Source organism: Calliopsis andreniformis, chromosome 5, assembly GCF_051401765.1.
Source record: "Calliopsis andreniformis isolate RMS-2024a chromosome 5, iyCalAndr_principal, whole genome shotgun sequence".
Taxonomy (NCBI): Eukaryota; Metazoa; Arthropoda; class Insecta; order Hymenoptera; family Andrenidae; genus Calliopsis; species Calliopsis andreniformis.
The window spans coordinates 12,839,203-12,865,173 of record NC_135066.1 but is presented as its reverse complement, the minus strand read 5'-3'; the positions used below and the strand labels follow the sequence as shown (position 1 = coordinate 12,865,173).

Genomic DNA, 25,971 nt, shown 5'->3' with positions numbered 1-25,971 from the left:
GTTAGAGGTCATAAGCTTTTCAGTTCCCCTCTGATGTTCATGTCCCTAACTTAGTGTCCCTACTTTAGCATAATAAGAATTAAGGAAAAGTTCCTTTGTTCGAATGTTTTTTGCTAAAAACATAAATTCTATTTTTTGTAAGTATAAAATCAGTTTTTATTAACTCTTTTTGCATAGTGAAGTTTAAGGACTTTTTCTTCCCTCAATTGAAGAGCTTATAACAAAAGCAGCCCTTGTCAAATTTTTACGATTTTTTAAATAAGAACTCTGGTCGGAAGCAATACATGTATTATGATGAATTATGATGTATTATGATGAATATTTTATTTAAAAAAACATTAGTTAATTGAACAAGAATTGAGTGGCTCAGATGCCAAACTGATTAACTTCCTAACAGGAAAAGTAAAGAAAAGTGACGATACAATAAATAATATATTCTAAAATTAAGTTTTTTAAAAGTTTTAATGTAATGTAAAAATTTGTTATAAAAAAATATTGCATAGTTAGCTGTTTAAAAGATGACCAGTTTTACTTCTGAGATATTAAATTCTTGATTAAAAACTTGAGATTCGTCAAAATAACTTCAAAAATACATTAACCGTTATTTATCAATTATACCATATTCAGTTATTAATCATGCTTCGGTGATAAATTCAAAATTTGTACAGAAAATGGAGTTGATAAATTTGTCTCCTGAAAAGCTCAATTGAACCGTTTACAGGCCAAAGTGATTAACTCCACTTTTTGAATTTTTTCAATGTTAGTGTCAAAGTACTTGATCGATGCTCAACTTTTCATATTTAAAACAAGCATAAACTTTTTCGTTTCGTGAAGTTAATCAATTTGGCAGACGCTCGGCTCAATCAAAGACGCCACAAGACTTCTTTCACTCTCCTAGAAAAAGACAAAAATCAACAAGGATCGTTTTTCTCGTTACGAGGTTTTCAATTGTTAAAATTGTTGAACCCCATGGTTCTACGATACACATAGTCGGCTGTGAGTAAATTACGGGGAAGGTGCGCACGCATCCAAGTCAGCCTGGGTGGACTGACGAAAATACGGCTATTCTTCAGCGAGCCCTCGAAGCGTTCGAACTGTGCTGTTGCTCACAAATTGAATGCAATCGTAGAAACGACTCAAACAGACATTTTCTCTCTTTCTCGCGTCGGTGTACGTACTTTCTCTTCCCGATCTCGTTCGTCTCGATCACAGTGAAAACAGTGAGTGTCAAAAATGGTGTCCGGCGGGATGGCTTGCATCAAATACATGTCGTTTATTATCAACTTGATATTCGCGGTGAGTACTTCACGTTGTGTTCGTGTATCACATATACACTTATACCTTCTCCCTTCATTTTTATTCCTCGTCGATGTTAGCCTTTTTCGTACGCCTCGAGCGAAGTCGTTTCACCCTGACGAAGCGAAGAACTGACGTTCTAGGTCCTAGGGGCCCTAGAGATTCAGATTTTTTAACAAATAATAGACCAGTCACACACACCTACAAACTTGCGATCTGTAGCTACTTGTAGAGTGTCTTCTTCTATATACATAATGGACGTGACTTCGACTTGACTCTATAGTTTGAACAAGGAATAATTTCTTTACAGTTTACCATTTAAGGGTGCGTAGAGAAACCCCAGAAGCAAACTGGATATCCTTAGAATTAGAACATGTTTGGTTCTGTGATGGATTACATTATTTTATTTGGAGGATGTGAAGTTTCTGATAGTCAAAATATTGTTGATAGCTTTGACTCGAAATTTTCTTAGATGCAACATGGTTTTAGATTACTGAATATCGTTTTTCTTTTTCGAATTATAAATAAATATATTTTACAATATTTTTAATTCGATAGAGGAAAATGCGAAGCTTGAAATTACAAGGTATTATATTCATCGACCTCGAAACGCTAATGAATTTAAAAGAATTCTTTCAACGAATATATTTGTATATATTTTGCTTACAATTACATTTAACATAAATTTATTTTCTTCGTTTCATTCCTCTTTCCACAGAATTAACTTAAATTTTAAACAGTTACCAGTTCCACCTACTTTTATTTCTGCACATGTGTGTGGGTATGTCGCTCATTTGCTGAACAGTGACACAACTCACAATTTGTCATTTTTAAGCTATTGTTTACATACAAAAGCCGACTCGTGCAGTGAACGACAATAACATAGCATTTCTATAAAAGTCACAGTTTTTGAATCGTGTCATTACTGAAGCAAATGGACGATATGTGGGTTACGTGAATTGCTCCTCTGTTTGCGTAGGTGTTTATACTTTTGTGGATTACAGTTGTGTCTGTGCACGACGAGTCTCTTCCATAACTTAGATAATTACGTACATATATATGTATACTGTACGGTCGAATCCTTTCGTTGTGAAAATGGATGTACAGCGTTATAAATTATTTTACACTGCTGCGCTTTGCGTAACTTCGAAAATCATATGCGCGCCCTTTTCTGCTCCTTCATCTTTACGTTGTTTTAGTATTGTTTTTCGATAGGAATTGTCTTTGAATGTTTAGCTTTTAATTACCCTTAATTACCCAGTTTTTTAACGTAATTCATTAAATTTCATGTACACGAATTTTTATTAAAAAATGTTTTATAGTTTCATGAAAAGTACAGAAGTGCTCGAAATTAAAGTCGCGAGGAAAATAATTTACTGTTATTGGTCTTCATACAAACATCCTTCTTATGAAAAACGGAACAGTTTTTTTAATAATGGCACTTACAGCCTTTTTTATTTCTATTCTTCAATTTGTAGTGGGAATAATGGTAAAAAAATGTAGGTATCGTATGAGGTGTGTGACATTTTTCATTGAGCGAACGTGATTTTATTCCGTGTTGAATAAAGTTCATCTGTATTTACAGATTGGAGCAATAAACAATACCAATTTGAAATGATAAATCATTTCAACAATATTATTATTTTATTTTAGAAATAATATGTAATCTAACCGAGACATTCTGAGCGAATCTTTATTTCTAATCTAGTTGGCAGTATTGACACAATGGAATTAGAAATCATTTGAGAAATTGTTGCAGGGAAGATTTAGTAAAAACGAAAAATTAAATAAAGTTAAAGATTATTTTATTTGATAACCAAAAAATGAAACAGTTCGAAGAAAACTAATATATGATTATATTCCCAAATGATTTTTACCCAGCTAAGATATTGTATTACTTAAATAATAATTTTTTAAGCATTTTATTTAAATAATTCCTTACTCAGATAAATAGTACCTCTTTTCTACTTTACACGCTTGGCGCGTTAACCGCGGTGAAAGTGTTAAAATGATTATGTAAACAATTAAAATATATTATTTGATAATTTATGTTAACGAAATTATGTGGCTATCATTAAATTATTAATATATAGCACAATATTATACATTTATTTACACGTAGTTTGATTTAGATTTGAATTAATAATTTATTTGTTTAATTGCGTATAAAACAGTTTATGTAATGTGAGTTTAATATGAAATACATGTATACATTATTTTTATTATAATAAACTTTAAAAAATAATATAACTTTGTTAAAGATAACAAATAAGTTTAATTTTTCTGCTGTAATAAATAAAATTAATTTAGTATATATAACTATGAACAACAGTTTTATGTATTATGTATGAAATATTGTTGCACTTTTAAAATCTTATTCATTTTGAAAATTCGTAATAAATTTCTTTGTTTGCAGATAACTGGGATAATCTTTGTCGCAGTGGGCACTGTAATTCTTGTCGTCTACAGTGGCTATAATAATTTTATGGACAGTTGGTTCTTTGCAGCACCAGTGTTAATGATTATAGTGGGTGCTATTGTGTTTATTGTCTCATACTTTGGCTGTTGCGGAGCTATCAAGGAGAACCATTGCATGATAATTACGGTAATTCTCAGTTTATATAATAGAGAAAATAATTTCTTTTTGTTTAAATGTTTAAACAAGATTGAAAGTAAAATTAATATCAAATGTACATCCATAATTTCCATCATCTATTACATCCCATAGAAGATGCTTTAATTTTCTCTTAAATGCAGAGTTAAAAAATAAAATTCAAAATTTTGTGGTTTTCTTCTCAATATAGTTCTCAGTATTACTCCTCATAATCTTTGCATTGGAACTTGGTGCTGGTATTGCTGGATATATGATGCGTGGAAAGGTTCATGCAATGGTAGAAAATCGAATGAATAGTACTATGGAAGAATACTTATCCAATGATGATATCCGTAGGTCATGGGATATTATGCAACATGATGTGAGTACATATAATAGTGCTTTTTAATCAAATGAATTCTAAATATGAAAAAATATAGCACAATTAGAAACATGAAGTATAAATGAAATATTATATTAAATTCCTAACTTTTTATAGAATAGATTAATAAAAAAAAGTTGATATTGAAGAATCTCTTAAAAATGTTTATAACATACTTTAAACAATGTTTGTATTAAAATAAATTTCTACAAATTTAGATCTTAGAACCCTTTTTTAGAAATTTTTAGAGATTTTTTAGAACCTTTTTATATAAAAACATATATGTGATAAATTGTCACATTTCAGTTACAATGTTGTGGAATGAATTCTGTTAATGATTGGGCTCAAGTTGGTTTCTCTGATAATACTGTACCAGACTCCTGTTGTAAGGAAGTACCAACAGGAAGTAAATGTGACTTAAATTCAATTCATATACATGATGATGGTTGTATGAAAAATCTTCAGGATGCTATAGAGCATAATGCATTAATCTTGGGTGGTGTGGGAATTGGCATTACAATAATTCAGGTAATCTTATTCATTTTATATCTGTCTGTAGTTGTACGGTTTTTCAATCTTTTTTTCTTTTGTATTAAATATGATAATTTTATTAATATGAGATTATCTAAAAGTTTAATAATTAAGTGTTGTTCATTCAAATAATGTCACTAGTTTTAATATAGAGAGTTTACTGATTTTAATCAAATTGCTTTTGTTTCAGTTAATTGAAGTAATCTTCACATGTTGTCTGGCACATTCAATTCGTCGCGAGTATGAGACTGTGTAAGCACACAGATACCTACAATTTTAATGCCTAAAAATTGCACTCAAACTCCGAAATGTGCTCTCTTTCTTTCGCTATCACACATTATGTGTCAACTTTTTCTATTTTTCTCTTTAAGTAACAGAATATTGCACAAATTGCACATGATATATTCTTTTTCCATGCTGCACAAAAATAGGCAACATAAGAAATTGACTTCTATGATGAATAATTAATTAAATTTATTATTTGTCATAAAATTGTAAGTTATGTGTTTTTATGTATGTACGAAGAGTCATTTTCACTTTTATCTCTATTCTTGTTACTATGACTGCTATTATTAGTATTAAGATTATTACGTCCATTTTGAATACTGTTCAGGATATATACATATTTCTTTTAATGATAAAACTTTTGATATAAAATAGAACAAATATTTTTGTGCAGTAATATGTCTATATGACTGTTTTAAGACTGATCATTTTTATTCTATTTAATGGAGGAAGAACTTTTTGTACGTTGTTAATAAACTGCACGCGGAGGTTCAAGAACTATAAACCGAAAGTAATATATTTATGTTACAATATCGATGTTAAATATATAAATATTAACTTTTCTTTTGTTACTCATCGCATACTTCTTTGGAGGTTTGTTTTGCCAAACATGATTTTGAATGATAATATTCAATCTGTTTTCATTTTATTTCTTATGAAATGAGTTACTATAAGTGTTGGAAATATTAAGCTTTCAGTATCAAGTATTTTTTAGCTTTCATTGTTCAGCCCAAGCTTCTTTGCAATTATATTCGAAGCAGTCTTTTGCCATGACTTTTAAAACCTTGTATGGTATTTTTTGAGCCATTGTTTTATAGATTGTAAATCGAGTTTAAGAAAAATACCATACAAAGGTAAATATAATAGAAATCGTAATTTTTAATTAAAATATCAATAAGATATCACAAGTAACTTGTAATAATTATACTGCCTTTTAAATTAGTTTTTACTTAAATTTATCTTGATGATTATGTCACTCAATTAATGCACTTTATTTAAAAAAAGAAAAAGAAAAGAAAAATATTAAATTGCCTCAGAAAAACGATCCGAGGAGGTCTATATACGAAATAAAAAAGCGTTTTATTGTTCATACAAAGTTTACATAGCGTTGATACAATAAATTAATACTACAATTAATAAATTTAACAATATAATTATATGATTGCACGATTGTATGTTAACGAAACATTACGGTTCGTTCTGTATGGAACGACGTGACTTTTGCACTGTTGCAATTCAATGCAGTTAATAAACAACTGTATTCGATTAACACTGACGCTGTCCGATTCTTTAGAAACTTAATTTTTGTATGCACGCTTTCCACAATCTGGACATTGAATTAACTGTTAAAAAAATTAACTAATTATACTCTAAATTATTTGAAGTATTCAATTTTCAACTTTTTAATTAATACAAAATTAAATATGTATTATCAAGATTCTTTCATAGTTTCTTGTATTCGGTTACAAAATTTTATGGTACAAAACATATATATTCAAATTGTTATAAAAAAATATATATATACATATAAGATTTTATTTATTACTCTGTAAAAGTTCTACATAAATTATTATTTGTATAATCTGTATGCGTGTTTCAGATGCTCTGAACGTAATCATTTTGTTATAAACTAAAACATTAAATACTGAACCGGGTTATAATAATACTAATGCAAAAGTGTGTAATTAATTTAACATTATAATGTTATTTATGATGTAATGTTAAAGATTATTAGGGTTCCTTATTTTGGAAAGCGTAAACTGTGCACCTTCTCGCTTTGCCAATTGTGACACTCAACGTATTCTGTCAGAAACTTTGTGGTCACAGGTGATTTAATTAATTTCTACTTCCAGCGAGACTGCAGCGCACTGATCTGACACCCATTAGGAGGCATTATAACTCTAAGTATTGTTCGTCGTGCATTCATTAAGAAAATAATTCTAGAGTCGTCGCAAGCCCATTTACTTAAAGCTTGGCCGCAGATTAACCAATACTTATCTGCAGTCTAGTTTGAGAAGAAAGCAGACTATTGGAAAATCTAATTCAATTTACTGCCATTATCTGCCAAATGGTTGAAACCAAACTTCTTTTTCTTAAACTGCGCTTTATATGAAATCAAAGCTTGTAAAGTTAGAATATTTGATAAGAACATCAAAAGATTATTATTATATTTTGGCTTCGCGTTTGTCGCAGTCTAAAGAACTCTTTCAGTGCCTCGATTTATTGAAAGGAAGGTCACCTCATGGAATTTTGACTTGCATAACATTCACAATTTTATTTTGGTTACTATAGTTATATAAAATACCTTTCCAAGGTATGCAATGGAGCTGGATAAAGTATATAAATCCTGAATAATTTCATTCGATGAAAATCTTATTTTTGAATTATGAATTATTAAACTTGAGATTTGATGAAAATAATACTTCAACAAAGTATTATGATGTTTTATTTTTGATACAATATTTTGACTTAAATATTGATAATACTATTATTAATAGTAATAATTAAAAGTATTATAGTGATCAACTTAAATGGGTGTTGTTATGGCATTACTATAGAACACGCTTGTGTAAATATATATTTGTACTACAAAAAGTTATAATTGAGATTACGATTTCTGAAAACTCTTGTACTTTTCAAATAAATTAAAAACGGTAATTTATATAATAAATGTCGGTACAATAAAATTAACTTGATATAACATAGTTACTACAAATTTAAAAGTCAATTGCATCTCCATTCGTGATAATAATTCATTAATATTAAAATGATTTTATCCAGCTTCAAAAATTACACAATCCACAAAAATGCTTTTAATTTTAAAAATGCATATCCCTGTTAATTAATGATCTTGTGGAGAAGAATTCACAAGTCTTTACTGACAGGTTTCTTAGAATACTTTTTAACAGTTTTACAAATTGTACTTTTTGTCATACTCTTTTATAATTACAATTTGTACAATATTATCGGAAGGGAAATTGCTATAATATTTTGCAATGTTATAGAGTAAAAAATGCATAAATATTCAATGGTATTGCATTAAGAATTTAGCAAAATGTTCTACTTCTAAGTTGGGACCAAAATTACTCTAATTTTGGTTTAAAAAGGAGGAACTTTTAAAAATCAACGAAAAATCGATTGGCACGAAAGATCGACTATTTTGCGACGACAGATTATCGTTATTATTCACGCAAAACAGCTTCCAAAAACATAAAATTACGACTTCATGGCATTGCGTCGATTTAACGAATTTTATTGTAATTATTGCAATCGCAATTACAACCATTTTTTTCCTCGTTTGAAATCTCGTATATTTTACAAACAAATAAGCGTTGTCACATTAAAAATCGTTAATTGTTTAATTAAATGGAAAATAATTGAAATTGTTCAAAGAAAACAGTAATGAATCTTTCTGCTGGTTATGGTAATTCCTCAAATTGAAACTTAAAAATACTATACGTTTTATTTATGAGTCATAAATCGTTTGTAATTTTTTTTTCTTACATATTCATAAATTTGCATAATTCATTTAATAATTATATTGTTACTTACTTAGTTTTTCACTCGTCATACACGAATAATTGATAAATTAGACATAATAAACAATACCTAGTATTCATAATAAGAAAAACATTACTAAACTGATTTCAAAAATATAAATCATTAATCAATGTGGTAAATAATTTAAGGAAGCTGTTATAATTCACTGTGCTCGTTACTTATAAGCAAATTATAACCAGTTTAGGGGGACAATCAAATGTTTTGCGAAAGGATAAGCGAGGTTTCAATAATTTTGAGGTAATTCAAAATTGCAAGAGAAAATTATAAATATGAATGTTTCTCGATAGGTACTATCGAAAAAGTAAAGTGTGCCTAATTTTAAGCAATCTGTCTACATAAACTGTTCATTAACTTTATCATGTATTGACATTAACATTGGTCGAGATAATTAATTGATATAGTTACTGATAATTTTATTCGAAAACAAACGCTTGGAAATATTTTTTCCTCTGTACTGATTTAATATGTCACAATCTTTTATCATTTATTATTACTTCCTTTTTGAGTTATTCACGTTTTGAATTTTTATTAAACAATGACTTTGGCATTTAATACTAGCATTTTTTTATGTTCAAATTTTGTAAACATCAGACATTTTTTTATGATTTTATTTATTCTTGATTTTTTTGAAATGTATCATTTGTTTAATTGCTACGACTATTTTACTGTCTCTTTAAACTTATATTGTAGTAATATATTAAACCTGTAGCCTTAAGTCGTATAACTTGTACACATATAGCATGTGTGTGTGTTGAATTAATTTTTATGTATACGTATTTAATTTTAGATTACATTAGATTTTACACATTGTTAAATCATAAAATTTTTATACATTTTATGACATTCTCATTTAATGATAAGAGAGATCCGATCAATATTAATTTAATATAATTCCGCGAAAGAAAATTATAATTAAGGCTGAATGTGACGAAAGCAAAGAAATTATAATCGAATGTTATGTCTAATAATCGGCTGATAACAAAAAAAAGGAAGACTGATGATAACATATGTAAGAAAAATGAGAAACAGAATCAGTATTAAATGAGAAACGAAACAATTGTTTTTTGTGACATTTAGTCGCTTACGATATTTTTCTACTTGTAATTTAATTAATTAATCAATATATTATTAACGTTCTTTAGGAGCTGACCACTGTAGCACATCTTGTTCGTATAGCTTTTATCTATATTAATAAAGTATATTAAGTGAATATTATGTGTAATTATTTTGAAATGAATATAATCATCGGTTTCATTAAGTTTGCACGAATATAGAGATTTTTAAGTTGTATTTTGAAATACTAAAAAGATTAACAAATTTAAATTTAAAGGAAATGGAAATACAATAACTTATATGGATATTAAGAAAAAACAATGACGATTTTATTACGATCAGCTTTTTCTTTTATTTCGTTCTTATAGGAATAGCAGACTAACATTCATTAATCATATAGGATGCTCTCTTGTACTGTGTCATACAACTATTTGTTGATGAAATGAATTTTTGAAAGGAATGAATTTACAAAAAAGGATAAAAGAGGAATTCATTTAAACGATCTTTTTTTCATAATATAACTATAAAATGTATAAGAATGATTTTTTCAAATATTTAAACAGTAATTGAATAATTTCTTAAATAAATCTTAATCATGAAATGTTTGATTCGTTTAACTTACTAATATTTAACAGAAAATTTCAAACTTCACTTACTTCAAAGGATCGTTTAAACAATTTCCTTTACAGAATGCTTTAGAACAAATGCTCTGAATTAGAAATGTTTTTCCTTTTTCTGTACGTTTAATTACAAAAGAGCAGATTCTACGTGCGATTTATGTACAGTTTTAGGGGTCCAAAAAATTTGTAGATCATTTTTCAAAAACTTCACAGAATATATTTACAAGAATTTCAACGACAGTAATTGAATAAAAAACTAAAATTCTTTGCGCGTCACGTACTGTACAACTAATTCATTAATTAAAATAGATCCTTAGTGTCCAATTTTGCGTGGTTCTTAAACTGCTATCGTTATTAATTCCGTTTGCAATGTAATAATACATATATTAACGGTCACTTTTTTCTGCAAATTTATGTACTAAAAGGAACCATTATCAATATCTTGCAAACTGATAAAATCATGTAAATAATGAATTACTTTTAACACAATACAATTTAGTACAATAAACTTTTATCAAACTTCGATTTCTCTAATCAAGTCATTCTAGAAAATAATCAACGTTCTTTGAATACTTTTTGCCTAATAAGTTTCGTAATGTAATTCATAGATTTGATGAAAACCATGATGTACCATTTTTCATTAATATACAGAAAATTATATTTATTTACAGTTACAGTGATTTAAATTTTATGGGCCCGATTAACACAGTTTTTAAAGATTTCAAATAACAAATATACCAGTTTTGCGAAATTAATTGAGTGCTTAGATCTAAATAATTACAATGATCACTCGTGTAGTTAATACTAAGTGTCACAATAGTCAATCGAAAAGTAATTTATTCGATCATTATCATTAGTATTCAATAAATGTATTTATATATTTTTGTCGAACAGATTAAGATTCACTCGTAAATGATATTTATGAAACATTCGAGTTTTTCTCTTTTTCATGGTAGAATGCAATGGGATTTAATTGAAAGTAATTTCAACTAAACAAACAGTATTTTATAAATAAATTTTTCAATTTGCATTTTATGAAAAAGTTGCGCAGCATTATAGAAAAGTGAAAATTCGACGGGGCCCCTTATGATAACTACCAGCCTAATTACAAGTCAGATTATTTGTATTCATAATATTGCCTAGCCTATCAATATTATCTGGTACCGCCAATGAAGTACCTTTTAAATACTATCTCATCGCAAAATCTTAAAACGAGCTGATGAACAAAACAAACAGAGGACAAAGAAAGGGAAGAAGAGCCCCTCACTTTCACCCTTCGCTCTCGAGTCACACATTTCAAAAAATTGTAAGAAATAAAGTTCTCTCAGTACAATTATTGAAATAATTGACATTAACATTATACAGTCTGATTATTTTGATCGCTTAAAAAATCTGAGAAATTAACTACTTCTATTTCTTTTCCTTTGGAAGACATTCTACAGACATTCAAATCTAATTATTATGTAAATATGTTTAGGCAGTGTTTATCCTTTTTGCAATATTCTCACATAAAAGTTTAGCATATAATTAGATCTTAAATAAAGTATATTACCTTCTTTCAGACTGTACACGTTACTAACAAAAATGATCGATGTGTAATATGTGCAATGATCGGGCAATTCATCTATTAAAAAAATTTGCGACACCACTGTAAGATTTTAAATACCTTAATTTAAATTTTGATTCATTGTATAGTCTATACTTTAGAACTTTCCTCCTTTAGCCACCTTTTCTGGATGACACAAGGATAATCATAGAAAATCTGTAACGAAACAAATTCAGTGAGATATGATGGTTCCATTAAGCTAATTACGTGTAATATATAGCAATAAATTCTGGAAAATGTAAAATTTATCTCAAGAGTTACAGGGTGAAAAAGAGAGAGTACTGATTACACATGCACGCACATTCATTCATCTTAGGCACATTTACATACTCGATATAAAAGCACATCACATTGATCGAATCGACGATCTTGAGGAGTCTTTCATTTAAAGCGATCCTTCGATCGATATACATGTACATACAATAAATTTCTCGAAGGTGCAGAGAACCAAAATTATGATTATTCGAATGAGCATGTCCATCAAATTATAGAATTACATTTGATATAAAAAGAAATCATTTAGTTACTTTTGTAATTCAATACTTCTAATAATACTAATTTCATCAAATTTACAATTATTATCATGTTGAACCTCTTTGAAAAATAATCACTGATTGACTTATACGTACTTACAATAATTGGCAGATCAATCGAATGTTTATACATTCATTTTTATGAATGTTTATACATTTATTCATGTTTCATGAATGTGATTATACACATCGTAAGTATTATATGTTGCAGATCAAAGAAACAAATATTTTTCAATTCATTAAAGTTCTTCATTAACCAATTCTGTGGATCAATAAAAACATTTCCTAACTGAAACCAAATTAAATAAAAACAGTTTAAGATGTAACATTTATCGAAGGAACGCAAGTATATCTTGATCAATTTATTAAAAATAATTGGTCAATTCGAATAATCAGAATTTTGGTATAATTGAATGGGCTCCTTTTACGTGGCCGTTCTTCGTTTCGAAGGAATGAGAAGGGCAGCTGCTTTAGGAAAGTCGTTCATGTGGCATAACGCTTAGTCCAAAGCCGTGCTATACGATCGTGCTCTTCTCTATTTTGTAGATACTGTGTTGCTATACTTCCCACTAAGGGATCCGCTAAAACACGTAATATGATAAATTTATTTAACCCCTTTTTCGATGTTATGGACGTTATTTGCTATATAAAAATGACAACGTTAATATTATAATGAATAAAATTGAAATTGTATTAAATTATAAACTATATTTTGACATCAGTATACTGATTATTTGTTTGAAAGAATGAATTTTATATTTTACCTGGATTGCAATCTGTTAGAAGTGAACAAATGGATAATAGAACCTTAGAAATGGTGAGCGCAGGCGACCAATTGTCCTTTAATATATCCAGACAAATTACGCCTTGACTGTTTATGTTACAATGATAGATGCGAGTTCGGAATGTGACCTACAAAACGAGACATTCAAAATTAATTAATTATTTAAAGGTGCAAACAATAACGTATATAAACGATAGAAAGTTCTAACAGTATAAATGACAAATAGAAAAGTAAGTTATTAAGTTATTAACCTACCTTCGGAGGTTTAAAGGGATATTCCGGAGAAAAATGTATGTCTAAGAAGAATACTCCTCCTTCATAAACTGAACCTGGAGGTCCAAGTATAGTTGACACCCATTCGTATAAATTATCTCCCTTAGGTCCTGCACTATAAAAAAAATAATAACATTGTGAATTTCACGATGTTACATGTGTGCTGGTAATTATGAAAATGATCGAAACAAATTTTTTTTTTAAATTTATGTTTTCGTTTTTTGTGATTTGACTTATTTCCCTATAATTCAATTAATAAAATGATCTTTTTTAATGAATTTAATTTAATAATTTATGTCAGATTTATTTTTCCATCCTCTGTCAAATCATGTGCTGTACAATATATCTTAATTTCTTCCAAAAATTCCTGTTGAATCTTATTTTTGTACCAAACAAATTAGTACAACGAGAAATTAAATAAGAATAAATATTATAAATAACTGATGAATAAAATGTTCTCATAAAAGTAAGGAAAAGGATGCAAACCTGCAATTTGGCGGTGGATCTAATGTGATTTCTGCCAACTCTTTCTGTATCCTAGAACAATAAGATTACTTAAGTCATTAAGTCTCTATATTAAACTGTTTAATTTTGGTATATAAATGTATTACCTTTTGGCAGATGTTCCTAAAGCTTTTGACATCTTTGGATTTGGCTTCGCTTCTTTGCTCTCTGGCTTATTATCTGCCAGTGATGAACCACGCCCCCGTCCAGCTCCACTTGAACCTGCGCCCGATGACATGGCTCTGGAATAGCGTAAGTCACAGAATAAATTCCTATAGAAAATATAATGAAAAAGAAATTATACATTTTTATTGTCACTGTTTAGGACCAATATTAGAAAATATACAAATTTAAGACAATTAAACATACCTCGTGTCCTAAACTGTGGACGTTGAGAACCCTCTAGGGCGAGGTATAGGAACAAAAATTGTTTTTAGAGGTAGTGGTAGTTGATCTGTAACAAATAGTGAATAAATAATTTCTTGATCTAACATTTTATGAAATGACAAGAAAAAATAACATTATGAAAGAAAACATAAAGAAATTAAGTTAAAGTCAATTAATCGTTCTATTGTTAGGGAATAACTCATTATTATTCTTTTTCCTATTTATGCCTTATGAAATATTGATATTAATATTGATTTACCTTATTCTCAAAATTATCAAATATAACTAATATTCATCTATCACAATTTATATAATTGTTAAAAACATAATTCACATATTCCTCTTTGTTTTCTATTTGTACATATAGTATAAGATTGTCATTTAATGCTGAACAATTGTTGTGATGTCTTATTAATACTTATTAATAGCTACCTAATTCTTAATGATCACAGGATATACTATGTACAATTATATCATGGTTCATTATATCTGTTCACATTATTCGAACAGTTAAAGTCTCTACAAACATGAGCAAAGTTACAGCATATTATTTAAGTACATGAAACATTATCTTTAAAACATTATATGTGATGAAGTTAATGTTTATTTAGTTATCAAGAAGGTTATCCTCTACCACAAACTACTTACCAAGGCTCTAATTTATAAAAGTAACATCTCAGTTCATAAATCAGAGATTTAACACAAAATCTCTCTTACAACCCATCAAACTGACAATTATTTCCCCAAACTATAGTAACAACAAACTAAACTTAGCAAAAAGAAGACACACTACAATTCACACAACAGAAATTACAAAATAAAAACAATTTCAAATAAGCGAAATTAATACCGACCCTTGATCCAATCAAACCCATCAAACCCAGAAGTCTCTAAAACCCTAATACCCTAAAGAAATATCGAAGAATCAGCCAGGAATTATCAAAATCTATAAAAATATATCGACCTTTACAAAAGAACAAGTGGTAATACATTTATTAATTCGTTAATCAGTTCGCACGTTAAATTCGTGAAACGTATTACCCCTAAGAAACGCGGGGGTCCAGTAATCGGCTAACGAGAGATCGAGCACCGGTCATCAACAATTTCTGTTTGAAAAAGACGATCACAGAACCATTTGTGATCGAGAGGAAGAGGTGTGTTACCTCGTTGATAGATAGGGTAGCTTCTCGATCGTTTCAGGACGAACTTTTAGAGCGAGGACCGACCCTACGCTAATCCTGAATAAACCGGCCGAATCCCCTCTCAGACGTACTGTTAGAAGCGAGCGTGCTCCTTAGCTGCTGCTCTGCAGGCTGGCGGGCTTCATCGTCGCTCTCATGTTCCGAAGTCACGATCGCGGCGTCCTTTTTCCCTCGGCGAGCGCCGAAACGTGCGCATCTCTGCGTCGCCGGATGTTGACTCTATCGCCGCCGCGGCGGACATCGGTAGCCGACGCTCCTAGATGGATATACCGTTCTTTCGATTATTTAGGAATATATTGCCACATGGTTTTCTCTTTTCCTAGGGTTCGTCGGGGTGTATTGGCATTCGTGGTGCTCTGAATCGCAAATGAGCGGCAAATTTGAAATTCAATTTTTCGTATACGCAGTTGGAATTTTCGTGGCTATACGGGGTGTGAAGAATATGCGCGGAAATATTTTAGAGTATAAAGTTGTAGAGGATCGAGATTGAAGCAGAAAATGCCCTATGACAGAGTGACTGATATGCCTCCTGTTTGCAATAATAATGCATTAAAGGTGACTTACTTGTACGCTAAACTAATGATTAAAGGATTCTGGATTTTTAAGGATGCATCGGCGGGCAGAAATACTGGAGCAAAAAGGTCTTAACAGGTTTTGTGGTATTTCTTATGCCTAGGTACCACAGGGACGTCTTAAAGACGTCTTAAGGATATCCAGTAAAGTCGTAAGAATATCTAAAAGGCGCCTTTGAGACGTCCAAATTATGTCGTAAGATGTTCAGGCATAAAATGGACATAAAATAGGCGTCTTCAAGACATCGTGTGCTATGCGGGACAAACTTTTTCTTCTCGAAGTTGGATAAAATTCTTCTATTATAGTATCATCACTTTTAGTAATATATACGTGTTTAAATTGTTCATAAACAAATAAATGGTTTTGAATCTACCTCCTAATTTAATAAAAACAACATTCATACAACACTATAACAACAAATGCACTATGTTACTTTCGATGATTTAGGAACATATAGTACCAATTTTTTTGAATAACATTTCTTTCTTATCTGCCAATATATATTTCACGCGAATTATTTGTACACTGCGTATAAAGATATGCGTTTTAAAATATTCAAAATTTCCTTAGGTCAATTATAGGTATCATTATTATTTTACGCGTAAAAAAAAACAATTGCTCAATCAATTATTTAATTTTAACGAGTAGAATACTACTTTACCAAACAAGTGCGATTACGTTATACATAAGATATATTAAAAAAAGCGACCTAAAAAATAATACATGAAACTATATAAGTGAAATTAAAAATAATCGTTAAATACTTGATTTCCTGATAGAATTAGCTTTTATTAATTTTTTTTCATTGTGATATTCGTTCTATGGAACTTGAAATTTTATCCGATTTCGTTTCCTCTTCCTAAAATAGTATAGAAAAGCAAGAAGTAGAAAAAATAAATGAAAAGTTCAAGGTTGGTCAGAAGTACACGATCTTTTGATCTTACGATCGCAAGTGGTCGCTGTTGTATAGATTATTTCATTTTTTAATAAATACGAATCAGGGCAATAAAGTAGTCTCTTGTAAGTGCATATTATTTTAGTTTCGAGGAAATGTATTGGAAAATATTATCGATTATCTTCCTCTTTCTTCATGCTACTATAGCAGGTAAGTTTTCTTAAGTATTGAAAAATATAATCAAAATATTTAAATAATAATTATCCTTAAATGATTTATTAATGATAAATATTAAATTTGAACAGTTTTAATGGTATTTTTTTTAATCTACAAAATGCTAAGAACAGAAGAAAATCCTTTTAATTAGAAATAAAACAAAATATAATGTTGTATTTTTAAAAGAGAAATTATTAATTTTCATATGAAATCATTTTTCTTTAAATTAAAGTTAAATGTTGCATCAATTGAAATATGTTAAATGTGTGAACTAAGAATTTCTAAACATGTTTCATATAGAAACTTATAGATGAATAAAATCATATATCTGAGAAATTATATATTTTAAGATAAATACCTAAATATCATGGTACTTTTACATTTAGAATTCACTATTCTATTGAATTAGGACACAAAAAAATTGAATACTTTTATATTTTATAGATGAGGATCAAAATTGTCCAAAATTTGTTCATTGGAGACGTGGTACACAATCAACCAATGTCAATTACTTGATTATTCCAATTCCTTATGTTATAATTCATCACACTACCAGTCCAGAATGTAATACAAAGGCTCAATGTGTTGCCAGAGTTGAAAATATTTATTCTTATCATGTAAATGACTTTGGATGGACTGACATTGGTTACTCTTGAGTATTTTTTCTTATGACCTGTTAATGATTTATATTCATATATTTAAAAAAATTCATATAATTTCCATACATATTTAATTGTAACAATAATTAACTCTTATTATTTATTAAATTAACAGGTTTCTGATTGGCGGTGATGGTAATGTGTATGAAGGTACTGGCTGGAATAAAGAAGGAGCTCACACTTATGGATATAATAAAAAATCAGTTGGAATTGCCTTTATAGGAAATTATCAAGGCATGTGATAATATTTTTGATACTTTTTATGTGTCTTTGTTAATGGTATATATTTTCTTTTTTAATCATGTAATTCATGATCTTGTTTTTAATTGTAGAGAAAACTGCTAGCGATAAAATGCTAGAAGCGGCACACAAATTAATACTTTGTGGCAAATCACAAGGAATACTTAGAGATAATGTTCGTGTAATAGGAGCTAGACAAGTTGGTAGCACTGCAAGTCCTGGCTTTGAGCTTTACGAGCAAATTCAAAACTGGCCTGAGTGGGTTTCCAATCCTTAACTGCATTGATAATGTTGTCATGATAATTTTAATTTGAGCTATTTGAAAACATATATATATGAGACATATACCAATTAAGAAATTATGTTTAAAAAGTTCAAATGAAAGTAGTTTATATTACATAGTTTTAGTACTCAAATTATGAATTTCAATAAATGAGATCAATTTACAAGAGAAATATACTTTATGAAAATTATACTTTTTCCTATATTATTTCTATATAAAACTCGTTTTAAATATTTTATTCCTTTGCTTCATATGATACTATTGAAAAATTAAATACGAATTCTCATTTCTTTTTCTTTTTCAGAATATTCATAAGATCTTTCTATTATTATCTAAATATTCGTTTAAAATAATCTTAATTTTATAGCTTTTCTTATATAACCTATTTACTACTTTTGAATAGAAATGACATGTTTTTTCTTGTTTTCCAAATTTAGAACCGACGTCACTATTTACGCCCGAGATTTTTATATCTTCTATTTCTATGATAATTAATTTGTTTCCTGAACCATGTTTCTTCCTACGTTTCGTGTTAATTTCATACTTTTTTATAAGTTCTAATACTTTTGTTTTTCTTTTACTCAATGGAAATTTGCATTTTAAATAGCCGTGAACAATCTTTTATTTTTTAGTTTTTACCTCTGCATTGATCCCATAGACAATGATTCCAGTAAAAGTTAAGGATACCTTTCCTTTCGTTACTCTAACCCTTATTTTTCTTTTTGCTCTACTTTTGCTTAACTTTCTCATTTCTATTTTTCACTCTTTTTACGTTAAATTTTCTGTTTACTTATAAATAAATAATACGCTGTCTATCGTTTATATTTATAGGTACTACCACGCAAACTTGAGGTCTGGGCACATAAGCTTTACACTATATCCAGGCTTCAAGCTTATCTGGCATACCAAACTTTTATCACAATTTTTAGAGTGATTACAAAATTTTAGCACATTATAGCTTTAATATTTTCATTTTATTTTTACAATTTTTGCATTAATTACAACAGAAATTCACTTGTACACCAAATCACTTGACAATTCATACTGATCTACGATATAAACTTTTCACCTCACAGTTTTTAAAAATTGATTGTGCAAGCGATACGTATATTAATAACATGTAATAATTAGTGTAAATTACTTTTTATTAACATCTTCTTCACTATGTTAAATATAAGTATATGCACGTGTGCAAACTCTTGCTGTATTTCACGATAAAACGCAATGAGGAAAATTCACCAACCTTGGGAGTCTTCGTCGATTTTTCGTTTATAGCTCCCTTTGTTGCGATGTACAGGATGATTTCTTTACGTTAACCCACTCGGATTGAATAAAATATTCAATAAAAATATTATAATTTACTTTGATTTAAAAGAAATTAACGTTAAAAAAAAATATTGCTTTAAAGAATGAATATTATCACAATTATAGTCAAATGTAACATTCTGTAATTTTTCTTTATCTGATTTTTAAAGACCTATTACTTAAAGAAAAACTTGTTCAATATATGCAAAATATCGTTAAAATTTTTTTGCAGAACCATGATAATAATATATGTTTTATTTCATTAAAATAGCAATGATTTTAGTTATCACTAGATATGTGTTTAAATTAAAAGTTACAGTTTCAACCATTTTCTATGTGTTTTTTATTTTTGTATGGAATGAATGCTTAATTTTCGGAAGCAATAAAGACACTCGAAATTTCGCATAAATTTTATGCAAAATCAGTTCGTCTATTTCTTTTCTTTAACAATGGTTATGTTGTCAAAAAAAGAGTATATATATATATTTATCTCTACCCTTAAAAAAACTAAACGACTCTTGGTTCAAGAGAACTGGAATGTAACCTGCCTACCTTGAAATCTGCCATGGATTCACTTAATATATTGACCTTTCCTTTGTTTAAAAGTAATTGAACAAATGCTGTATCACAAAAAATTCGTGCATTCTCTTATTAGACTATTCCGATTTGACATTCTAATTCTGTCAAATGTGCTCCAGTCAAACATGTTTACGATAGAACAATCTTCATCACATATATGTTCAACACTGAAAAATAAAAACAATACAAACCGAAAATAATTAAACTCTAATAAAGACAAATATTTTTAACATCTTATATCGTTTCGTTTCTATGATTATTATAAGAGAACTAATAGAGCAATAATAATATACATATTACACAATATCAGAATTACAATATTTAATGCAAAGAATATAATTGCATTAATAGTAAATACAATATTTATTTAAAAGATAAAACACTGAATGATAATTCTATGCAATCCTTTTTCTTAATCCTGTTTCAATCGAAAGAATAACTGTAATCATCATAATAATCTCTGTAAATTTGTTTAAAGAAAAATCAATCTATGTGTCTATGGCACTTTATAGACCACTCCCCATAAATTACTAAACAATATATTCGGAATTTTCAAATTTTATTTCTCCGTTTCGCCTTTCATTTTACTTTGTTTTGAAGAAGTTTTAACTTTATGAGGACTTCCCCGTAAGCCTTTGTGCATCACGACACATATATAAACCCGTCCTGAACGATGAGATCTCAGTTCTCAATATGCTGCGACCAGTGCATTTGGTGAGTAAACACGCATCAACTGTGTGTATAAATTCAAAAGTGGTATAGTAGCTAAATTTATTTGTGACTCTTTTTTTCTCTGACAACATGACTCATCTTTGACGAAACATTTTATCTAAATAATAAAATTCTTCCTGTAAATATAAGTATCTTCTAATTTTCCATCTTCAGTCAGTTTCAAGTGAAGCAAATTACGTGATACAGAAGCGCAATTTAAAATAGTGCAGAAATTTTGCTGTGCGAATTCATCTTTTTTTTTTATTTCAATTCAAAATCAATTTTAAAAACTATAATATATGAGAACAGATGATATTTTTTAATGGTATTATTCTTTTTCAGTTCTCTATACTAATAAAATTATTTTGCATTCAGGTACTTCTACTCTTGATGGTGGTTCTGGTGGCCGCCTCGGAGGAATCGCCTTCGGAATCTGAGCGCGCGGATGCTAAGCCTTTCTTAAGCAATGATAACGATTTAGAGGCAGATGCAAGCTATTGGGGGTAAAATATAATTGATTAACATAAACTCCGAAAGTTTATCACTGCAATGCTTTAATTACAACATTAGGTATCCAAGCATAGAGACTCTAAAATAGTTGAACCAGTAGTCGATCATTTAGTAAGAGATGTCGATTCTTTTACCGATAAAATTCGTTTAGACTGGAGAAAAAGGGACCTTTTTTAATATTCAAATTACATTGCTAAAATTAATATTTACTAATAAAGAGGAATTGAGTAGCTATATGTAATTAGTAATCATTATTTTCTATATTTCGGAAATTAAAAGAGTAACACATTTGAAATGCTTTTTTCACTTAAATAGAACATTTATTTAAAAATTTTTTATTGAAAAATTCTTTGATGTTTAAAGATATTCTAGGCCATGGCGTTATGGCGGATGGAGAGGCGGTTGGGGTGGATGGAGAGGTGGAGGTGGTTGGGGTTGGGGAGGCAGAGCATGGATTGGAAGAGGCGGTTGGTGGTAAACTCCCAAGTGAGGATATTTGAGTACGAACAACATTGAAAATGTTGCAACTGCATTGGAATACTTATAGCATTGTTTCTGTCAATAACTGTGTATTTTATTACGTGACTTTTAATTACAAATAAATTGCTCATTTGCAAATTTACGTGGCTACAGTGTTTGTAACAAAACATTTTAATAAACACATTCTATGTAATTTTGTCCGGCTGGTAGTTGAACCCTTAATCATAAAAATATATTTTTTCTAAGATCACTTTTCTTTCTAATACTTTCGTATTAAAGGATAATTAAATTTGTAACTTTTTAAATTTGAAACAGTTTACTGAATTATGTAATCAATAATGAAGTAAAAAACGGTGATATAGAAAATTGAGCAAAATTTATTATTTTCTTACTTGAACAATTGTACTGTATTTCATATAAAGCTTCTGTATAATGCAATAAATATTGGATAGTATTCTGCTTATAATGCTGAGTACTAATTAAGGAATGAAATAGTATGTTTATGGCTTCAAATTCAGTTTCACTGCTTCCTGACGTATAACAGAAATAAGATCTTGATTAATTAAAAATATGAATCTGAGACCCGCAATCTAAAAAAAAACGGTATTTTATGATTACAAATTTTATTATTGGTATTAGTAATAAATAGTTACTTCGTTATTTCAATCTTATTACCTCAATTACACTATTGTTGTTAAGTTTCATTTTATTTCCAGCAAGAATAGGTCTACTGTCTACAAAAATTGGTCGTTTCCCCTCTGATGAGAGAAAAAAGTCTCCATTATTTCTTAATCGAATTGTACCTTGCCTTCGCGAAACTTTCCAAGCTGGTCCTTCTAATGTTAAATCTACGTCCACGTTATGGTCTTTCGTCGAACGGCCTACGGTAATCTAGACATATAAGTAAATATTTCAATATCAGAATTATATAAAGAATATTTAAAGAACATACGAAAATTAATTGAAGATAATTACAAATAGGAAAATTACTTTACAATTTTAATACAGAATTACCTCACGTGACCGCATTAAATACCTAACAAGTCTTCCTCTAAGAATTGCTAAAGTTTGATTGTCAAAATCTGGTGGATTTACACCTGTTACACTGTCGACTAAAACTTGCCACCTACTTAATTCATTTTCTAATATTTTTATTTCTCTTTTACTCCTTCTATCAGCTGCAATAAGTTCTGCATCCACTAGCTCATCTTTTTGTTCAAGCAGCTCTGTATCATTGATCATTTCCTCTGCATCAGAAAAATTAAGAACATGTTCGCCCCGTGGCAAACTCTGTGCAGTTTGATCAGGAAGAAGATGATACTGTTTCATTAACTGCCAATGAGCTAATAAAGCTTTTGCAGTTCTAGCAGAATAAAATGTATGTGCATTTGCTTCAAGAAGTTCTTGAAAGATTTCTAATGTTGGTTGAGAAGTCTGGACAGAAATAAAAGATATAAATTAATGTAATATTTAAGTAAAATAAATATTTTAAAAAATATCAAAATAACAATACTTTGTACAAATAATTACTAGTGTACTATGAAAGTAAAACCATCTTTACTAAATTAAACCATTTCATATTAATTACCGATTTTATTGTGCCAAGAAGATCCTCTTCTGCTTTACTATATAATGTCCTAGCTTGAACACTAGCAATTAGCTCAGGATGTAAATTACGCATAGCTTGTACTGCTACTCTTGAAACTGCACTATCATACAACAAAGCGTACCATCTTTGCTGTATTTCTTGCAATGTGAAACGACAAGAAAATTTTGTACCTCTGTGAACCTATTTCATATCAAAGAAATCTATATATCTCATATTTCTTGAATTTTTATATAATTCTTAAACATTTATAACCAAATTGAGAAAATACCATTCTCAAATCATTTGTTTGTTGTACACCAGTGATTAATGCTAGATCATCTGTAGGTTTCCACCTTCCTAAATCCTTTGTTGCATTCACCGAATGTGAATGATTTTTATTCTTTTTGTTTTTTCTCCCAGGCGCATTTGATCCTCCAGGTCTGCTTGTTCGTCGATTACATCTGTCCGATTGAGAAATATTTGTTGAAACTTGAATAGGGCTAGGAACATTTTGTTGTGGAACAGATTCCATTGGAACAGTAGAAATTGAAATGGTTCTGGATCTCGAGGCAGATTTTGTACTTGTGGCTGGTGGTTGTAAGTTAAACGTTGTTTCAACAAGCTCATCATCAAATTTTCTGCGTTTTATTGTGCGTGAAGAGCTACAATTTTAACAATGATAACATATAATTGATAATTCTTATGAATTTACATTTCTTTATTATTTTATCAATAGACTGGGGATCTTCATACATTTATGGGAATTTTGAATGTGTAAAATGTTACAGAATGTAGAATACAAATTACAGTATTTGAAGGGCAAAACAAATTTTTATTTAGGCTCCATTTCTTTAGCTGTGATTCATGAAATATATATATTTGCATAATAATCCGCAGTCTGCTTATTAATATTTTCAAATTTTTTACGAAAGTAGTGATAAATTGATTTATATTACTTTATGATTTGAAGAATGCATTAGGTCTGACGCGAAATGATAGTGCAAGAAAATATAATTCATTCATAAAAGATAACAAATAATAATAAACACCTTCTACGTTTTGTGGATAATGGATCCAAATTTGTAGATTCAAGAGGTATATTTAAAAATCCATCAGTATTGTGAGGAAATCCATGATTTACGTTCGAAGGAGTTGGAATATCCATAATTTTATAGGTTAGTTTTATGTAAACAAGAAATTACGATCGTGCACGAAGAAATTGCGTCATTATACAATTAATAATGCAATAGCCACAATACACTAACAAATACAAATTGTAACACACACTTTATTAATTAATGATCATTTTAATAAATGACAGCACAATTCATACATGCTATTGATGCTATTTATTTTTCAACAGTAAAAGCAACTTTCGTAAATATAGTAGTATTACCAACATATGTCAAAAAATGAAACTATTTTTAATATAGTAATACACTAGTTATTTTATGTTCGTAATTCTTAGTGTTATTCTTCCACGTGAACGTTATTTTGAAATATTGAATTCAGAACCCGTCTGAAATATAAGGAAATAGATATTTTACTAAAAGAATATGAAAAGATTAATTAAACGACAATTTTATTTGCAATCTCCAACGTATCTGTATAAGTATAATGAAAAAGATTTAACACTTTGTAAGATCCACACGATCAACGCAGTAAAAATAAATAACACCGAATATTTATGTACAAATTCTGAAATTTATCGCTTAGAAACCATTAACTATTGATCCAATGTTGATATATAACTAGTTTTATAAGTACTGGATGAACAAAATGAGTTGTTTTGTTATAAGAATATCTTATGTTTAATTAGAAGTAAAATGGAAAATGAAATTTAACAACCAGAAACATATTTTATTTAAGACACACATAAGAGATACGTAAAGGAAAACAACTTTTCGCTTATATAACTTGATTATGTAAAAATCTGTATTTAAAAATATTTTAAAGTATTTGAAAATAACATTTTTTGACAATTTTCCAATTTAGAATAAAGAGTAATTAAAATATACGTTCTGGATACATTAAAAATTTTTATGTACCTACATATTACAGTATAAAAATCATAAAAATGTTGATGTATTTTTGTATTTGTCCATGTATGTTTTTATTATTTTCATATTACCTTCTGCTATTTCGTGTAAATAAGAATTGATATTATGTAGCTTTAATTATGTACAATTTTTTTCATGCAAAAATCATCTACTATTATAAATACATTGCGTTATACATAACGATATTGACTGATACTTTTATTGATGACTATTTAAATTATTATTTACACAGACAATCAGTAAATTTAACAATTATAATGAT

General features: G+C 28.8%; 4 protein-coding genes and 1 long non-coding RNA gene across 7 annotated transcripts; 3 read left to right on the top strand and 2 right to left on the bottom strand.

Moving 5' to 3' along the window:
- Positions 1–1,089: 1,089 nt before the first annotated feature.
- Positions 1,090–7,519, top strand: LOC143178705 (CD63 antigen). The gene is made up of 6 exons (XM_076377490.1): positions 1,090–1,296; positions 3,713–3,901; positions 4,101–4,271; positions 4,578–4,799; positions 4,993–5,054; positions 6,941–7,519. Exons 1-6 carry the CDS (start codon positions 1,234–1,236, stop codon positions 6,957–6,959), a joined length of 726 nt encoding a protein of 241 aa, XP_076233605.1. The 5' UTR covers positions 1,090–1,233; the 3' UTR covers positions 6,960–7,519.
- Positions 7,520–12,671: 5,152 nt separating this feature from the next.
- Positions 12,672–15,806, bottom strand: Ubc2 (ubiquitin conjugating enzyme 2). 3 transcript variants are annotated; one of them, XM_076377494.1, is made up of 7 exons: positions 15,682–15,806; positions 14,391–14,475; positions 14,129–14,263; positions 14,004–14,054; positions 13,500–13,632; positions 13,225–13,372; positions 12,672–13,041 (listed from the first exon to the last, which is right to left on the bottom strand). In XM_076377494.1, exons 3-7 carry the CDS (start codon positions 14,257–14,259, stop codon positions 12,944–12,946), a joined length of 561 nt encoding a protein of 186 aa, XP_076233609.1. In that variant the 5' UTR covers positions 14,260–14,263; positions 14,391–14,475; positions 15,682–15,806; the 3' UTR covers positions 12,672–12,943. The 3 variants fall into 3 exon arrangements, with proteins under 3 accessions (XP_076233609.1, XP_076233608.1, XP_076233607.1); XM_076377493.1 differs by having other exon boundaries at positions 14,129–14,293; positions 15,572–15,795; XM_076377492.1 differs by having other exon boundaries at positions 15,572–15,795.
- Positions 15,807–17,136: 1,330 nt separating this feature from the next.
- Positions 17,137–18,470, top strand: Pgrp-s3 (peptidoglycan recognition protein S3). Its single transcript, XM_076377491.1, has 4 exons — positions 17,137–17,288; positions 17,739–17,946; positions 18,069–18,187; positions 18,286–18,470. Exons 1-4 carry the CDS (start codon positions 17,234–17,236, stop codon positions 18,468–18,470), a joined length of 567 nt encoding a protein of 188 aa, XP_076233606.1. The 5' UTR covers positions 17,137–17,233.
- Positions 18,471–20,908: 2,438 nt separating this feature from the next.
- LOC143179850 (uncharacterized) lies at positions 20,909–22,254 on the top strand. The gene is made up of 3 exons (XR_013002030.1): positions 20,909–21,074; positions 21,447–21,574; positions 21,945–22,254. It is a non-coding gene; the product is annotated as an uncharacterized LOC143179850 (long non-coding RNA).
- A 112-nt stretch (positions 22,255–22,366) lies between these two features.
- On the bottom strand, positions 22,367–24,995 carry Rcd5 (microspherule protein Rcd5). Its single transcript, XM_076379246.1, has 6 exons — positions 24,699–24,995; positions 23,939–24,311; positions 23,650–23,850; positions 23,076–23,495; positions 22,737–22,952; positions 22,367–22,651 (listed from the first exon to the last, which is right to left on the bottom strand). Exons 1-6 carry the CDS (start codon positions 24,812–24,814, stop codon positions 22,562–22,564), a joined length of 1,416 nt encoding a protein of 471 aa, XP_076235361.1. The 5' UTR covers positions 24,815–24,995; the 3' UTR covers positions 22,367–22,561.
- Positions 24,996–25,971: the final 976 nt, after the last annotated feature.

Bases quoted from the DNA above. Each gene is read 5' to 3' on its own strand.
- LOC143178705 (XM_076377490.1), top strand. From the start codon at position 1,234: ATGGTGTCCGGCGGGATGGCTTGCATCAAATACATGTCGTTTATTATC. The intron at 1,297-3,712 runs GTGAGTACTTCA...CTTTGTTTGCAG, and splicing joins TTATCAACTTGATATTCGCG to ATAACTGGGATAATCTTTGT. The intron at 4,800-4,992 runs GTAATCTTATTC...CTTTTGTTTCAG, and splicing joins TTGGCATTACAATAATTCAG to TTAATTGAAGTAATCTTCAC.
- Rcd5 (XM_076379246.1), bottom strand. From the start codon at position 24,814: ATGGATATTCCAACTCCTTCGAACGTAAATCATGGATTTCCTCACAAT. The intron at 24,312-24,698 runs GTGTTTATTATT...TTAAAATTGTAG, and splicing joins TTATCCACAAAACGTAGAAG to CTCTTCACGCACAATAAAAC. The intron at 23,851-23,938 runs GTATTTTCTCAA...GATATGAAATAG, and splicing joins AAACAAATGATTTGAGAATG to GTTCACAGAGGTACAAAATT.
- Pgrp-s3 (XM_076377491.1), top strand. From the start codon at position 17,234: ATGTATTGGAAAATATTATCGATTATCTTCCTCTTTCTTCATGCTACT. The intron at 17,289-17,738 runs GTAAGTTTTCTT...TATATTTTATAG, and splicing joins TCTTCATGCTACTATAGCAG to ATGAGGATCAAAATTGTCCA. The intron at 17,947-18,068 runs TTGAGTATTTTT...TTAAATTAACAG, and splicing joins TGGACTGACATTGGTTACTC to GTTTCTGATTGGCGGTGATG.
- Ubc2 (XM_076377494.1), bottom strand. From the start codon at position 14,259: ATGTCATCGGGCGCAGGTTCAAGTGGAGCTGGACGGGGGCGTGGTTCA. The intron at 13,373-13,499 runs GTAGGTTAATAA...CTCGTTTTGTAG, and splicing joins ATCCCTTTAAACCTCCGAAG to GTCACATTCCGAACTCGCAT. The intron at 13,042-13,224 runs GTAAAATATAAA...TACGTGTTTTAG, and splicing joins TCTAACAGATTGCAATCCAG to CGGATCCCTTAGTGGGAAGT.